Below are 18,551 nucleotides of genomic sequence, written 5' to 3'. Positions count from 1 at the left end.
AACAAGATTGACAAACCACTATCCAAGCTAATCAAACGGCAGAGAGAGAATTTGCAAATTAATATGATCAGAAATGAAAAGGGGGACATAACCACAGACACAGAGGAAATTCAGAGAATCATTAGATCTTACTACAAAAGCCTATATGCCACAAAATTGGAAAATGTAAAGGAAATGGATACTTTTTTAGATAAATATCATATACCAAAGTTAAATCAGGACCTGGTGAACAATCTAAATAGACCTGTTAGTCGCGAAGAATTAGAAGAGGTTATCAAAAACCTCCCTACCAAAAAAAGCCCAGGACCAGATGGTTTCAATGCGGAATTCTACCAGATCTTCCAAGAAGATCTAATACCTATACTCCTTAATGTATTCCACAAGATAGAAACAGAAGGGTCATTACCAAACTCCTTTTATGAAGCCACAATTACTCTGATACCAAAACCACTCAAAGACTCAACCAGGAAAGAGAACTACAGGCCAATCTCACTCATGAATATCGACGCAAAAATCCTCAACAAAATACTGGCAAATCGAATCCAAGAACACATCCGAAAAATTATCCATTATGATCAAGTAGGCTTCATTCCTGAGATGCAGGGCTGGTTCAACATACGAAAATCTATCAATGTAATCCAGCATATAAATAAACTGAAAGAAAAAAACCATATGATCATTTCATTAGATGCTGAAAAAGCATTTGACAAAATTCAACATCCATTTATGTTAAAAGTCTTGGAGAGATTAGGGATACAAGGGTCATACCTAAATATAATAAAAGCTATATACAGCAAGCCGACAGCTAACATCAAATTAAACGGAGAGAAACTCAAAGCCATCCCACTTAACTCAGGAACACGACAAGGCTGTCCACTCTCCCCATACCTCTTCAATATAGTGCTTGAAGTTCTAGCAATAGCAATAAGACAACATAATGGAATCAAGGGGATTCGAATTGGAAAGGAAGAAGTTAAACTTTCGTTATTTGCAGATGATATGATAGTGTACATAAGCGACCCCAAAAACTCCACCAAAGAACTCCTACAGCTGATAAACAGCTTTAGTAATGTGGCAGGATACAAGATCAACTCCAAAAAATCAGTCGCCCTCTTATACACAAAGGATGTGGAAGCAGAGAGGGAAATCAGAGAAGCTTCACCATTCACAATAGCCAAAAACAGCATAAAATATCTTGGGGTACATCTAACCAAGGAAGTGAAAGATCTATTTGACAAGAACTTTAAGGCATTGAAGAAAGAAATTGAAGAGGATACCAAAAAATGGATGGACCTCCCTTGCTCTTGGATTGGTAGGATCAACATAGTAAAAATGGCAATTCTACCAAAGGCTATTTATAGATTCAATGCAATCCCCATCAAGATCCCATCAAAATTCTTCACAGATCTGGAGAGGACAATAATCAACTTTATATGGAAAAACAAAAAACCCAGGATAGCCAAAACAATCCTATACAATAAAGGATCTTCTGGAGGCATTACCATCCCTGACTTCAAACTCTATTACAGAGCTACAGTAATGAAAACAGTGTGGTACTGGCATAAAAACAGAGAAGTCGACCAATGGAATCGTATAGAAGACCCGGATTTTATCCCACAAACCTATGAACACCTGATTTTCGATAAAGGAGCTAAAAGTATAAAATGGAAGAAAGAAAGCATCTCCAACAAATGGTGCTGGCACAACTGGATGTCATCTTGTAGAAGAATGAAAATAGACCCTTATCTATCACCGTGCACAAAACTCAAGTCCAAATGGATTAAAGACCTCAATATCAGCCCGAACACACTGAACCTGATAGAAGAGAAAGTGGGAAGTACCCTACAGGAGCTGGGCACAGGAGATCGCTTCCTATGTATAACCCCAGAAGCACAGACATTAAGGGCAACATTGAATAATTGGGACCTACTTAAACTGAGAAGCTTCTGTAAAGCAAAGGACATAGTCAATAAGACACAAAGGCAACCTACTGATTGGGAGAAGATCTTCACCAACCCCAGAACAGACAAAGGTCTGATCTCCAAAATATATAAGGAACTCAAGAAACTAGACTTTAAAATGCTAATTAACCCAATTAAAAAATGGGGCACTGAACTGAACAGAGAATTCTCAGCAGAGGAAGTTCAAATGGCCAAAAGACACTTAAAGTCGTGCTCAACTTCCTTAGCAATCAGGGAAATGCAAATCAAAACAACTTTGAGATATCATCTTACACCTGTCAGAATGGCTAAAGTCAAAAACACCAAGGATAACCTTTGCTGGAGAGGCTGTGGAGGAACGGGTACCCTCATCCATTGCTGGTGGGAATGCCATCTTGTGCAACCACTGTGGAAGTCAGTGTTTCGGTTTCTCAGGAAATTCGGGATCAACTTACCCCTGGACCCAGCAATACCACTCCTGGGAATATACCCAAGAGATGCTCTATCATATGACAAAAGCATTTGTTCAACTATGTTCATAGCTGTATTATTTGTAATAGCCAGAACCTGGAAACAACCTAGATGCCCTTCAATGGAAGAATGGATGAAGAAAGTATGGAATATATACACGCTAGAGTACTACGCTGCGGTAAAAAACAATGACTTCTCGAATTTTGCAGGCAAATGGATGGAAATAGAAAACACTATCCTGAGTGAGGTGTCCCAGACCCAAAAAGATGAACATGGGATGTACTCGCTCATAATTGGTTTCTAGCCATAAATTAGCGCCACGGAGTCTACAATAGGTGAACCTAAAGAAGCTAAGTAAGAAGGTGAACCCAAGGAAAAACATATAGTTATCCTCTTGGCTAAGGGAAGTAGACCCAATTGCCGGGGAGAAAATTAGGATCTTGGGGGTGGGGTGGGATGGGGGTAAGGGGAGATGGGGAGAGAAAAGGTAGAAGGGAAGGAGGGGGGATTTGGGGAATCAGGAGAATTGGGATAAAGGAAAGGTGGATAGGGGAGCACGGAACCACAATTCTTAGTTAAGGGAACCACTTTAGGGTGAGCAAGAGATTTGACCCTAGAGGGGCTCCCAAGTGCCCAACATGAGGTTCCCAGTTAGTTCCTTGGGTAGCTGAGGATTGGGAACCTGAAATGACCCTATCCGAGAGCAATACTGACGAATATCTTGCATATCATCATAGAACCTTCATCTGGTGATGGATGGAGACAGAGACAGACCCACACTGGAGCACTGGACTGAGCTCCCAAGGTCCCAATGAGGAGCAGAAGGAGGGAGAACATGAGCAAAGAAGTCGGGACCACGAGGCGTGCACCCACCCACTGAGACAGTGGAGCTGATCTACTGGGAGCTCACCAAGGCCAGCTGGACTGTGACCGAAAAAGCATGGGATAAAACCGGACTCTCTGAACATGGCGAACAATGAGGGCTGATGAGACGCCAAGGACAATGGCACGGGGTTTTGATCCTACTTAATGTGCTGGCTTTGTGGAAGCCTAGCCAGTTTGGATGTTCACCTTCCTAGATATGGACGGAGGGGGGAGGACCTAGGACTTACCACAGGGCAGGGAACCTGGACTGCTCTGTGGACTGGAGAGGGAGGGGGAGAGGAGTGGGGGGAGGGGTAGAAGGGTGGGAGGAGGGGGAGAAGGGTGGGAGGAGGGGGAGGGAAATGGGAGGCTGGGAGGAGGTGGAAACTTGTTTTTTGTTTATGTTTTTTTTTTCTTCTTTTCTTAATAAAAAAAATTATTTAAAAAAAAAAAAAAAAGAAATGTTCAGACCCTAATTTGTAGGTGTTTTTATGGAGGTCCTCCCTCTTATGAAAGCCTGATTGATTAAATTGTTAGCCATTGGTGATTGAATTTAATCTCTAGCTTCTCTCCTCTTTCCAATATGGCCTAGATTTGAAAGATACAGCATGGCAATGCCATGAATCCTCTGTCTTTCTGGGCACTTTCAGGTACCAATCATCTTATCATTATGAGAAGGAAACCAAAACAAAAAAAAAGCAATATTCTTAGAAGTTCTGTATTAGCAATGAAGAACTAGACCGTGATGAAATATGACAACAAAAGACAGCCCATCTCCTATCATTTAGGAAGTTATAAGAATGTCAGAAGCCTCTTATTGGAAAGCAGGGACTGAGACCACAGGAATGTGTCTTTCACTTCTGTGCAATTAAGTGTACTTTATATCAAATGTATTACACACAAGGGAATGCCAATGCAAGTCAGCCAGTGCTATGGTTACCAGGATGAATCAGTAAGTACTCCGTAGGAAAGAGTCTAGTTGTCACATCTGCCCCCAAAGGATCAATCAGACTGACAAAAGCATAGTTACGGGGGAAAAAACAGAACTGGGAGACAAAGATGTTTATATGAAAGGGGGCTCCGGGAGCCGGAAATTTAAGGTTGCCTAGTAACAGGCTGTGGGTGGAACAAGGAAATGAAACAGCTTAGTGTTCCATTCATTTTTTTTAAGAGCTACAAATGCATTGCATTTATGAGTGAGTCAACTCCCTTCCCATCCTCCTCATCTGGGCATCCTCCACAGCTCCTTTCCCATCCGACATCCCTCCTCCTTTTGTCCACTCATGGGAAGGAAGAGATGGCGATAAAGAAGAAATGACAGACAGTTATGGTGGCTTTCCTATCTGCATCTCAAATCCTTCCGTGGAAGCACTGTGTCTGTCTGGGAAAGAGGGGAATTCTATGGAAGTACCAGAGATGGCCTAGGCCTGCTGATTTAGGCAGCACTCATCCTGCCCCCAAAGGAATTTAAATTTTAACTTACTGATATAGAGCCACAGAAGTGTCCAAGCTGTGACTGCCAGGATAAACAAAAATACCGTGAAGAGAATGATCTTGTTTTGAACATTCCAAAGGGCAACTTTCTTCTTGGGTTGCTTGCGAGACCTGGGTTTGCCAATGGGTTTTCGAGGCAGCCTTCTCCCGGGAAGCTTCCCCGGGGCGCTGACCACCTGAATGGAGATGTTGGATATCTTTCAAAGAAAAGACAAATCATCGATTAGAAGTCATCTCAAGCTTGGAGCGACTCATGCAGAAGACATTGGTGCCAAAAGGCCTATCAGTCAAACCTGTGTGAGTGCAGTAAGTGGTTTTGATCAGTTACAAAATGGAGCTCAGAAAATCTAGACATTCGGCCTGGCAAAATAGCTCAGTGAGTAAAGGCGCTTGCTACGAAACCCGGTGACCTAAGTCTGTCTCCTCCAGGCCAGTGGTTCTCAACCTTCCTAATGCCACCACCCTTTAATTCTGTTCCTTGTGCTGGGATGGACACCCCCAGCATCATAAAGTTATTTCCCTTGCTGCTTCATAACTGTAATTTTGCCACTGTTAGGGATGGTAATATAAGTATCTGTGTTTTCCGATGATCTTAGGTGACCCCATGAAAGGGTCACTGGACCCCAGAGGGATCAGGACCCACAGGTTGAAAACCACTGCACTTGCCGGGCGGTGGTGGCGCACGCCTTTAATCCCAGCACTCGGGAGGCAGAGGCAGGCGGGTCTCTGTGAGTTCGAGGCCAGCCTGGTCTACAAGAGCTAGTTCCAGGACAGGTTCCAAAACCACAGAGAAACCCTGTCTCGAAAAAAAAAAAAGAAAAAAAAAGAAAAAAGAAAACCACTGCACTAAACCTACAGCCATAGAAGGAAAGAAAATTTCTGAGAGTTATCCTCTGACCACAAACATGCACACTCACTCATATATAAAGAAAAGGAGAAACTAGACATCGTACCAACCATAGAGGCAACCTCCCAGGTCCTCTCCAAGCCTATTGAATGAAGCCAAGGAGCAGAGGTCCTATCACATGGAGGCAAAGAGACAAAGGGATCTGAGATTGGGAAATGAGGATGGTGTCCCGATGCTTGGGTTGGCACAGCCTTCTTTATGCATTTTTTTGAGGTCTTAGTTTTTAATTTGAGATTCAGAAGGGACTGGGCTTGAGGGCATTTGCTTTATTAGACAAGATCTCACCATGTAGATCAGGCTGCCCTCGAATTCATAATTCTTCTGTCTGTGTCCTAGGTGTTGGTATTACATGAATGTATTAACATGCCCAGACGTTTTTATGACTTTTAAATGTGTGTGTTATCCTGTTTTTCTCTTGTTTCTTATTACTTCTGTCTCCTGGCAAGATTGAAAATAAGAATACAAGTAGGTCTCTCACAGAAATACATTGATTTCCTCATCGTAACTTTCTGACTGCTGGACTAGGGAGAAAGCCTAAAGAGGTGTGGTGATTTGTGTAGGCCTGGAGAAAGGGACGCCAACACAATTGCTTTGTCACAGACAGCCACTAAACTGATCGGTGACTCAGTTTCTCCATCATGAATAAAAGAATAATCTTAAAGTAAAGCAAGGAATGAAGCAGATGACTCATTGGCTGGTGAAATTGCTGGTTTATGTGCATTCTATGGCTTGAAAGGAGGAAAAATACATTATTTAACTCTACCCTTCCTCCTCCTTTATTTTCTCCTTTCCCTCCTGTCATCTGATTCTGTGAATTCTTTAATAATGCATATGAGAGTTTAGCTTCTTAGACAAAGAGATTTATACACGTCAGGGTAACTAAACTCCAGTGATGAAAGAACTTTTAAACACACATTCTCTTAAAGGAAGCAACGGGGGGGAGGGGGTAATGAGGAAGAAATAAGCTCCTAACAGTTGTGTTAGAGTTTTCTCATCTTCTCACTCTCTCCTTTCTCTTTCCTTCAGAGTGCCATGCCTTCCCGTCTTTAATCCTGCCAATTAATGGGAAAATAAGGGGCCAAGTACACTTTACATTATTCATGACGCCCTCATTCTTTTTGCCAAACATCCTTGTCAACCCTTGGAATGAAATGCTGCTTGTGTCTCTCCTGGTGAAACTGAACTAGACAGATTTCATTTCATGTGGCTTCTTGAAGGGGCGAGTTTGTTCTTTTGGAAAGAAAATAAACCACTTTCAAGCATAGCATAACTCCAAAGGAGTAAAAGAAAAAAACAGCAATGCCAACACATGTAGAATACCCAGACTCGAGCTGGACCTTTAAGTACCAGAACATAGTAGAGGCAGTCTCAGTGCTACTGATTAAAGTTTAAAGTGGAATTTACATCGAGATCAGTATGCTTTCCTTGGGGTTTTCTAAAAACAGGCACTAATCAATTACCAACTATAGTCTTTCAAAACAAGCTCACAGTCACAAAATCTATTAAATACTATAAAAAATTAAGTATTTATTTTTTTGTTCTCTTAATTTTTACAGGGACATGAATGCATTTCACCAACAGGGTCAACAGTACACAGTGTTCAAGTAGAATAAGCTGGGGCTTCCCACTCTGCACTTACTTTCAGGTCTGAGGATTTGCAAGAAGCATCACCATTTTCTTTGTCCATTTTCAGGCATCTGTGTGTGACCACGTAGAGACGTCTGCAGGCCAGCCAGTGTTCACTCACTCCTGCACATGCTCGCTCAAGAAGAACTGAGAGACGGTCACTGTACCCAGCTAGCTTACAGAGGAATGGAGTCAGCTTACCTCCCTGGGTCCAGTTCAGAAACTGAAGCTGCCTTGTTGCTTCACTGTAAAGTTAAAGGGACCTAGCGCTCAGCATTTCACCCACAATGGAAGGTTTCTAAATGTAAGTCTACGATGAACCAAAGGCTCAATTCCCTACCAGGAGCTCAATTCAACAGTCCAAATACATTGATACACGTCATTAAGATTGAGATTAACAGAACAGACCTTTTCCTTTTGTCCTCAATGTGTCCTCATCTTAACGGTGATTTCAGAATTGTCATCCTTCTGTTGTTTGCCTTTCTAAATCTATAAGATCAACCTCTTGGCTCAAACCATCGGAGGGAGATTTAGTCTATTTATGCTAAGAAGTCTTTACTAATTATACAACAGAAAAATCATGTAATTTAACTGGATGGAGTCTTGGGAGATAGAAACTGGAGGACCAAAGTTTGAGGATATCCTCAACTACATATCCTTGTTTCCAAAGAAAGTAAAAAAAGCCATGAACTTTCTGCCTGGTTAATATATCTCGCGTGCTCCTGAAGGAACCCTCTCAACCCTGCCCTCTGCTCTCCTACTCTTCGAAATCTTCTACCTAGCAGCCTTTCTCCCATCTCTCCCCATTGTTTTGGATTCTATGAAAACCTAGGAGACTTTCTGATGTAAATCCCCTATAACCATCTCTTTAATAACAATCTGGATTAGATCTGAGGATGGAAAGAGCAATGCTGGAAGGCAAGGTCAGAAGTCCTCTTGTTGCTGAGGAAACTCACACAAGCTAATACATCTTTCTCGGAGAGCCCCATCTGGGCATCATGGGGAGGCTTTAGGCTTTATAATTTAAAGGCACTAGAAGGTTTTAAATTAGGCCTTTTAAAATTTAAACCTTTAATTAGGTTCTTTCTGATTATTCTACTTTTTTCTAGAATAAACTTATATTCTATTAATATAGGCAAAATATCCACACTAAGCAGTGATCCCTAAATAACGATCCTTAGCAGTGGTCCCTAAGCAATGGTCCCTAGTGAAGACTTTATCTCTGGCCCAAGTTTAGTCAGACTCTCCTGAGCTCTCTTTTTAACTAGACTTTGTTCTTGGACCCTGTCCATCACTCATCTAGCTCAGTCATGGAAACAGACTTGCTAAGGTGATTCTGTGGAAATCCTCATGTGCTTGATGTAGGATGACTCTTGATATTTAGCCACATTCATTCTCTATGCTTCTGTAAGCCTTGGGCTGCCTTGAGCAAGAATTCTCTTAGGTTAGTCCTCGAGGATTCCCTCTCCTGTTGATGAATTCTCTTAAGCATTTTCTATCTTCTTGATCCGCACTCTACTCATTAGCTTTAACAACTCAACTGTCTTTCCTATGGTGCAGTTGAGCTCATTTCTATTCTGGTCTTTTTCCCTTGTTGCAGTGGTGCCCAATAAAACCAGTCTTTGTAGCCTGAAATGAGTTCATGCTTGCAGTGGTGGTTTAATGAGAAGTGTTTCCCCATAGGCACATGGATTTGAACACTTGGTCCCTGTTTGAGGAGATATGGAACCTTTAGGAGTTAGAGTCTTACTGGAGGAAATATGTCACTGGGGATGAACTTTGAAAGTTTATAGCCTTGCCTGGCTTCCCCTTTGCTCACTCTGCTTCAGGTTTGGGGTTGTAGGTGTGATTGCTTGTTTTCCTTCTCTAGCCACAAAGGCTGCCACGCCTTTCCTGCCTTTATGGACTGTTCCTCTGGAGCTGTAAACTAAAATAAACTGTATTTCTTCTTCACAAAACACTGTTGGTTTTGGTGTTTTATCACACCAATACTTCAGCAATATGAATATCACAATATCACAGCAATATGAAAGTAATGAATACACTGCCCTTCCTCTTTGACATGCCCAAGAGGGAAAAGTAGCAGCCAGATAATAAGATGCTGCGTTGTAAGTGCCAGATGTAAAAACTATATGACCCCCCCCCACGGCTGCTTTGCAATCATCTCTCCAACAACAGTCAGTGATAAAAAACATCCCATCCTGGAAATTTTTTGATTAATTTAATCTAAATTAATTGCTATCACAATTGAGTTTTCATAATTTGTGTCTAAATATCAAGTGATTACATTAATATTCAAGCTTTAATAAATGATGAGTGAATGTTGAAGTTAATTTGCAGAATGCTCAGTTGTATTTAACAAGAAGCCTGTGACACATGTTCACTTTAAGTTTTCTTCCCTCCTTCCTCTTCTCTTCTTTCTTCCCCTCCTCCCTTCCTTCCTTTCCTTCTCTCTATCTTTCTTCCCTCCTTCCTTATGTAACCAAAGCTCTGGAGTACAAGTATACACCACCAAGCCCAGATCACGGATAAGTTCTTCAGCTGCTGGAATCATTTCAACTCACACTCACATGGGGCTGGGTGCTTGTTTCCATCTACTCCTGAAGGACTGCATAGTCCCACACCAAAACAGGAGATTCAGAACAATTGTAGTCATAGGGACTGCAGAGACAAGAAAATGGAATTTAAATGATTTCATTTCTATCTTCCATGTGACCACTCAGGGTTAATTTGGATTAAAACTTCACTATAGTTATGCAAAGATGGAACAGTGAGGTATTATGCTTTTACATGTAATATTTTTGTGAGAAATATTTATTTTGTTAATTTTACTCTTACTAATGTGGTAATATATACAAAGCTGAATAATTTTTCCCATTTTCTACAGACATTACTGGTCCATTGTATTATATAATTTTTTTGCAAAAAATAATTTCAAAGTATAGAGAAAGAAGGTGTTAAAATATAATCCAGTACCAACAGATACATCAACAAAACACTCCCAGTCCTAATACTCTGGGATCGTTTACTCAGGAGCAGGCACCTGAATAGAGTTGGGCAAGGTGGTCCTCCCCAGGGAAGAGCACACCCATTGGTCTTCCGGAGCCAAATGGTCATCTCTTAAGTACACATACTTAAAGTAACACTTTATGGGCTCACAGGTTATATTTAGGAATATACAAATACATAGATGCATACAACAATAATTGATTTAAAAAGGGAAAGACCAGGAATTTGAAGGAGAGCAGAAATGGGGGCTCAGAGTAGGCTTTGGAGTTGGGAGGAAGGAAAGGGAAGAGGAAAATGTTGTAATTAAAATATAACCTCGGCCGAGCAGTGGTGGCACATGCCTTTAATTCCAGCACGCAGGAAGCAGAGACAGGTGGATCTCTGTGAGTTCCAGGCAAGCTTGGTCTATAGAGAGAGTTCTAGCACAGCCAGGGCAAGGCAGTGAAACCCTGCCTCAAAAAACCAAACATTAAAAATAAACAAACACGCAAAATATAATCCCGTTTGAGTGAACAGGTATATGACGAAACAAGCGTGGGTGGCTACATGCTAAGGATAAAAATCTAAGTGTGAATAGATTTATTGGTGCTGTGAAGTTCTTTCAAGGCAAAGTTCAAAATTTCTCTTGCTAAAATGTTGGTGAGGAAATGCTCATTTCTGGGAGTGAAACACACCAGACAGCACAGAGCTGAAGAGAAGTGAAGGAAGCTGGGCTGTGAGGCAGACAAGCTTGCAGGCATCTTGGAGAGGAAGCCATCTTTGACCTCGTTGTTTTTACTGTTAAAGTTCTGGCAGACTCCCTTAAATTCCAGAACACATCACCAAAGACAATACAAGGATCAAATGCAGGCTAGTGTTCCCACCAGAAGCAGCTTGAAAGACGGTCCTTGTCTGCAGCAAAGGCCCTGTACTGAGGGAGGCAGTACCTGCCAGTCAAGCAGATAGCACACAGTGACCAGAATCCAAGAAGAAATATTTCTCCACTGGAGTCAGCAGTGGTCACAGAGAACAGAAACTTAACCTCAATGTAAATTTGATCTATGAAAACCTTGCAAGTGTTTCGACTTTCCCCACCAAAGCTACTGCGTGGTGAAGACTCAGAGACAGCACCAAGTCATTCATCCAGCACAAGAAAGGTTCTGAGATCTTGGCATGGAGGCTCCCAGCAGTGGGAGGTGACTCGTCCATCTTTGCCCAACTGCAGGAGAGGCCAGCTTTTCAGCAGCTGAGAAGAGCTTTTCTGCTACTCAAGCTCCGCTCCCCCCTGTTATGATAAATGCACACACAGAGAGCTGCCATCTGATCGGCACTCACTGCTGAGCCCCCGGGACAGGGGTGGGAGTCTCAAGGTTATTCAGGTCGTCCATAACGTTCTGTAATAAACTGCTGGCTTCCTTTTCCTTCTTATGAGGACTGTGATCTTAATGCTTTGTGTCACATCCCATGGATCTGATTTAAAAAGCAAAGCCTCTTTGATCTGGACTTCCCTGTCTCTTTAACTGGATTTCCTCTTCTAGGCCCCACCCACGCTGAAACTGACCCCTGTGGTGGTGTACTCAATACTGAAAAATTAAGCTTTTTAAAATGACTCCAGGGTCACATTATTCCTTCACAAACAGAAGTCCTTCTTATCTGTTCCCCCCGTCTGCTGCTCAAGATCTCTCTTAGGGTGACAAAAAAGCTCCTATCTGTGTCCTTCTGCCACAAACACTAATAGATTCATGAAATCATGCATTTTTAGTCTTTACTGTCAATGCACTCATCCATCCATCTGCTTATACATTTATTGCATGGCGTTCGGTGACACATGTCAAATATTTTTAATGATAAAATATATCACGGTCCTAAAATAGCTCTCAGAGGAGGGAAAGGCATGTAGGCTGCTGATTACATCCCGAGGCAATGTGTCCAGTCCCAAAGATGTGAAGATTAGCCTGGACCACAGAGGAGGACGGCATCAGCAGCCCTCCCTCCTGGCCTTGTGCATCAGGCCCACTCTGCTTTCCATGTTTTAACCATGCTCTACATTCTGCTTGTAGCACTCCTGCAAATTTCTGCATCCCAGCCTACAATAATCTCTTGTTTTTCCTGCCTCGAAAGCTCTATGGTGCATGCTGTTGTTTGAGACATCTGTTATGATAATTCATCAAGCAGTACTCTATGGAATCTCTGACATTGTCTTGTTTACAGATTGTCATGTCCTCTTCAATATCCAACAACGCTTCATTTCCTTCAAGGCAAGGCTCTCTCTTAATGTCTTCCATACAATAGCCTTGAAGAGGGGCAAGGAAAGAGAGACTTGACAGAATTTTGTTGAGTCTGGGATTTGGTTTTACTCTATTTACAAGTTAATAAATGAGCCTCTTACTGTTTCATAAGTGCTGGCAAAAGACATAAGAGTTGGGCTTAGAAAGCAGATTAGCATCAACTCATTTGTGATTCTTCTTTTTGCCCCTTAAGTCTCATGGGAGCATGCTACAACACAGTACAGGTGGATGCTGGTGCCGCACTATGTTCATCACAACGGAAGGGATCTCTGCTTGGGGCATGTATTACTTTCCCAAGAAAGAATAAACATATGGTAGAAGGTGCAGGTAGCACCTTGTTCCCCGAGTTTCACTACAAACACACCCTGAGAAGTGAAGAATATGGAGGTCAAGACTGGCATTCTTGGCACTCAGAGTGCACCGCCATCTCTAAACTTCCACAGCATCACCACCGCACACCGAGAGATTGAAAAAGCCACCGCAGAGCCCTACTGTCCCACAGAACTTGAGGACGGAAATCTGACATGGAGGTGTGGGCAGGGCCATGCTTCCTCTGAAACTCTGGATTCCTTGCTCCTGATGGTTTGCCAGCCATCATTGGTGTTTACTGGATTGTCACTGTCCCCATGGGAATCTTGCTGCTTCAGAAGGCAACATCCATGGTTAGCCATATTAATCCTCGGAGAAAGGCAAAATGAAAGTGTGGCGAGCTAGTAGCCCTTTTGTTCTGGTTTAATTGTCCCACTACAATGCTCTGTGTTTCTCTTTAAATTGTTTTGTAGAAGAAGTGCTCAACTTGGTCTGCTCATGTGGTTGGATTAAGGTGCACTGGGGTTCTTCTTATCTACCTGCTGGCTAAGATCAAGTGACAGGCATTGTGACAGACAGATTCACAACCACTCTGACTCACAGGCTTAACCAGACAAACAGCTGGAGGCCCAGACTGATCCAAAGGAAGCAACAATCTCACAGAAAGCCATCGCTCTCGTGAGCTACATAAGACTGCTGGCTCACAGCAGGAGCTGAACTGGCTTCATCCTTGGCAAAGAAAGATATCTTCCGCATTAGAAAGTATTGATTTTGGAAATCATGAAAAGGTCATAGTATTAAAAGGGAATGACAGGAAATGACTAAGAACATGAAAAAATGATGGAGAATAAAAATAGTTATGGTACAAAGAATGAAATGAAACATGAATGCAAATATGCTGGGCACAGAGAAAGGTCGAGAAAATGAATAAAATTATTCCTCTAGGAGATTGTAGATGTGTGTGCTCTACGGTAGATACTAGCCTGGAGAATAACAGCACTATCAGTGAGGAGTCAAGCCCTGCTCAGCCTTGTAGTTGGCATTGCCAACAAGTTCATGGCCATCATATTGCTCCACACTCCCCGCTTCAGTGTGGTTGTCAGGACAACCACTCCACAGACTATGTGCAGACGCTGGAATCTGAACAATGCCTCATTCAGCTGCTTGCTCCTCACCCCCAAATGCACCCAGTTAATGGCCTCAACAATTCTGATGTAATTTACAAACGACAAGTAAAAAAACATCCCAATGGATATCCTACTTATTTCTTCCAAAGTCCAGATATTGAGATTGAAATTCGTTTACCAGTGTCAGCAATGTATGGAACACATCATACTCATCCTGATCTCTCTTCCCAAAAGATGGTCCATTTCAGAATTAAATTAGACCTTATAAACATTTTTGGTTTTGTGGGGCTTTTTGTTTGTTTGTTTGGTTGTTTGGTTTGGTTGGGTTTTTGGTTTGTTTTGGTTTTGGTTTTCCTGCCTTCACTAAGAAGTCACATAGAACTTGTTAGGGTTTTTGTTGTTGTTGTTGTTGTTTTATCTTTGAAGTATAGGTTTATCTTCGTTCCAGCCAACACAACCAGCATCTCTGTGAGCTTTATGTTATGGCTACTAAATAACTTTTTATTCATCCCACTGGCATCTCTTTCTAGGCTTGCCTAAACATTAAAATACCCAGATGAGTATTGACTTCTAGAGGTCTCCTGGCTGTCTTGTGCTTGCTGTTCCAATGAGAACCATGAAATTGATTAAGTTCATGGGCCTACCAACACAAGGAAGACTCCAATGGAGTCTTGTTGCCTCTTCAACAGGCTTCTGTCTCTTGGGGGTGTTTGGTAGCAATCCTTCCACTTTCTCTTTAGGTATGAAGGGCATGTGCATAGATGTCTCTGCTAACTGATCCTTCACTGGATCCATAAGACCAGAAGGAATTCTGACTTAAATGAGTTTTCCACTTTCACAAGTTGAGTTTCTCTAGAAGTCGCAGCAGCAGCATCCACCCACAGCCACCCACGGCTGCTAAATCCCTTTACTCTGAGCTCGGGCTCTTGAGACTCACTCATCTGCCTTGGTGTTTGAGCAAAACAGCGGAGGAGGGAACTTGTCTACAAGGCTGGTGTCAAACCTTGAGAGTCATTCTTCAAAATCATCTAGTCAGGAGGAGTGGCTGTACAGCAGGGGGCTTTACAGCCCGACTCTTCTCCTGACAAGTCTACACTAGCTAGGGGACGTCATGTTCCTTATGCTATTTGAAGGGTAGCACAGAATCTGATGCAGACTGAGTGATTAAAAATTTTGGGTTTTGTATTAATTTTTAATCAGTTAGGTTATTTTATACAACGTTGTCAAGATCTAATTTTATGGTCCTTGCTTCTTTTTGTTATACAGAGGAGTGTTGCAGGCATTTGCTTCTCAAAATTAAATGCTCACTTATCTTACCCCAATTTTCCCCTCTGGAAAAGATCCAAGAAGAAAAGATAATTTCCATAATATCTATGTAGCTTTGCAGGAATAATTCTGATCTAAAACTCTATGATAAATTTTCTAATGCGTTAAAAGCTACATTAAATATTGTCTATTAATATGCACACAGGAAAGTTTTAAATTCATCCCTTGAACTGGGTCCAGAGAAATGGACACATCTGCTTTTTACGGAGCTACAGCTGGAAGAAGACATCACTGTCAGTTTATACTGAGGGAAGATGGAGTACTATCCGAGTGCAAAACCCATGTTTTTACCCATGTACTCCCTAGAGCCCAGCTCCAGATCTAGAATGCAGAAGGCATCATTACATAGTGATGCTCATAAGACTTGGGAATCACAGTGTTCACAATACTGGGTGTTTTGTTGTTCTTCTTCTTTGTTTGTTTGTTTGTTTAAGACAGGGCCTCCCTCTGTGGCCTTGGCTGGCCTAAACTCTCTAGCCTCTAACCCACAGAGATCTGTCGACCTCTGCTTCTTAAATGCTGGTATTAAAGATATGTGTCACCATGTCTGGCCTCCAAATTTATATTTATTCTTCTTTTCAAAAGAATCAAATTATGTTAAGTATGCTATAAGATCATTATAATTATTAAATAATATGGATTATATAGAAATCTTGACATTCATCACATGCTAAATAAATATCTGTTATGGTCTGAATACACATGTCACTCTTAAATCCATGTTAATATTTACACCATAGGTAGCTGATGGCTGTTAGGGAGGAAGAATTATTTTTTCTGAGGGTGCTCCCACTGGTAGGTATTCTGTGTCCCAGTAGACAGTCCCACCCCCATGCACATAACAGCAATACTAATTTGAATTAATAAGATTTAATTTTAAAAAATGAAGAGATGAGGTTTGTAGAGCAATGTGTTGTGGAGGAATATGGAGAAAGTTGGAGGGAGAAAATGGGGGGTGAATATGGTTATATTCCATAGTATACATATGAAATTCTCAGGAATAAAGAAAATGATAATAAAAATCAATGCTATTCACTAATGCTTATTACTTTTCCTGTAATAAAATTATATAAAAACAGAAAATTTTAAAAAGACAAAAAGAAATGGAACCTCCGAGATCTGGGAGAGTGGGGTGGTTGGTTAAGTTTTCTTCTTGGACACATGAGCTGAATTCCTAGCACCTTCATAGAAATAGTACAGCGGTACACATTTATAATTATAGCACTGGGAGAGACAGGAAGATTCCCGGAGCTCGCTGGCCTCCAACCTAGCCTAATTGAGTCCCAACAAATGAAAGACCCTGTAGACAGTATTCCTGAGGGTGACACTTAGGTTATGTCTTGGTTTCCACAAACATAGACACACACACACACTCACACACTCACACACATGGGGCGGGGAGACAGAGAGTGAGAGACACAGAGAGAGAATAAAATGGGACCTTTATAAAGTGATTACATCATGAGGATTTTCCCTCGAGATGGCATTAATATTTATAATGAAAGAAACTTCAGACAGTTTCCCATTCCCCTTCATCTCTTCCACTATGTGAAGACAAAGGTTTTGTCCCCATCCAGGGACACGGCAGTAAAGCTCCATCTTTGAAGGTAAGAACAAAGCATGAAGCTTCTAATACCTTGATCTTGGAGGCCCAAGCTCTACACCTGTAAGAAATGCATTTCCATCATTATAACTTAGCCAGGCTACGGCATTTTGTGAGAACAGTGCCATTGGACCTATGGTATCTTTCAGGTGAAAGCCCCACAGCCTAATTCTTAGTTTGTTCTGAAACAGGATCTCTTCACAGACCATTAGTCATTCTTGAATCTGTATGATCTAAGACTGCTCCATTCCAAGACTGATGTAATACTCTCTCAAAGAAGTATTGATCCAAGAATATGGAACAGAATGGATCTTTAACTTTATCCTACAGAAGGCCATTCAATATGTGTTTCATTAAAATAAAGGTCAGTAGGACAATATTTGCACTAGACAAGCGTGCACTCTGTGAGCTTTATCTTTGCCCTTCAAACTGGCTTTACCTTCTTAGCTCAAGGCTACAAAGCTGTTGTATTTATCTTGAGAATATATTATAGGCCAGTGGGCACATCAGAGCCCTGGATTGTGTTGAGAGATAATTCAATTAACCACATTTCACTTAGGTTCTTTTGCCTAAAGCATTCAAGCGGAATTCTGAAAGCAATAATTTCTATTCTGGTGCCATGCTTTGTGGTCATTCTCACAAGTCAATTTTTTCCCAACCCTGTCATCTTCATAAGTCCATATAAATTGAGCATGGATTTAATGTCCTATGGGGCAGACATAAACAACACTGCAGCAGGGCAGTGAGCCTTTGGGAATTCCTCTACAGCTGCCTGTGGACCTCGGATTCCACCAATGCCCTAACTTGCTGCCTTTTCAAATAGTCGCAGACTTAAAGAATAATCATTCAAATGGGAGTTGGAGAAATTGGTAGAGTTAGACTTTGTGGGAGACACTATAAGCTGGAAGTGAGGATGCTAACTTGGTAATATTAGTCAACAATGGCTAAACACGGATCTCTACAAGGATATTTCTTATGGTTTTATTTTCAAGAGTGAAATCCAAAAATTAGGGGATTAAATAAGAGCTGACATATCCATTCAGTGGATTTCATTTTCTATTTGTATATTGTTTAATTTCAATTTACTTTTTGAGACAGGGTCTTACTTTTAGCCAAGACTGTCTTCAAGTTCATGGCATCTTCCTTCTGCGAAGCAATGGGATTACATGTGTGGACCACTGTGTCCAGCATATCCAGTGGATTTTCAACAGTAAACTGTGCAGTAGCTTCCATGTGGAGGTATTCTTCATGATGAACGGATAAGCTTCCTCATATTATCTTACTAGGACATGGCACATGGCACATGCATGATAAGAACATGTCTGTGCTCCTTGTTCTTAAGAAGGCTTCTTGCTGAGCAGGTTGCAGCTGGAGGAAACATACTACCAAAAGATCATGAGGGCAGAGAGAGTCAGGAGATGCTGTCCGTGTTAGCTGAAGGCTATTAAAGTTTGGGAATTTATTTTGAGAATGCATTATATAGGCTAAAAGCCAAACAGAGCTTTGATTTTGCTGAGTTATAAGCCAGTTAGCCATATTCCACATAAACTCTCTCACTTAAAATATTCAAGAGGGATTACGGAAACCATACTATAAGCACACACGTGC

At 41.6% G+C, this 18,551-nt stretch overlaps 1 protein-coding gene across 1 annotated transcript in view; it reads right to left on the bottom strand.

Moving 5' to 3' along the window:
- Tmprss7 (transmembrane serine protease 7) overlaps positions 1–7,596 on the bottom strand; it is a 47,375-nt gene extending 39,779 nt beyond the window's left edge. Inside the window, exons 1-2 of the mRNA XM_041672996.1 lie at positions 7,316–7,596; positions 4,759–4,966 (exon numbers count right to left, since the gene is read on the bottom strand). Of these exons, the coding sequence (XP_041528930.1) occupies positions 4,759–4,966; positions 7,316–7,363 (256 nt within the window). The 5' untranslated portion in view covers positions 7,364–7,596. The remainder of the gene's footprint in view (positions 1–4,758; positions 4,967–7,315) is intronic.
- Positions 7,597–18,551: the final 10,955 nt, after the last annotated feature.

The sequence above is a fragment of the Microtus oregoni genome, unplaced genomic scaffold (assembly GCF_018167655.1).
Source record: "Microtus oregoni isolate MIOR12 unplaced genomic scaffold, Mior012 000023F_ref0000262, whole genome shotgun sequence".
Lineage (NCBI taxonomy): Eukaryota > Metazoa > Chordata > Mammalia > Rodentia > Cricetidae > Microtus > Microtus oregoni.
This window is presented reverse-complemented; position numbering and strand designations above follow the sequence as displayed.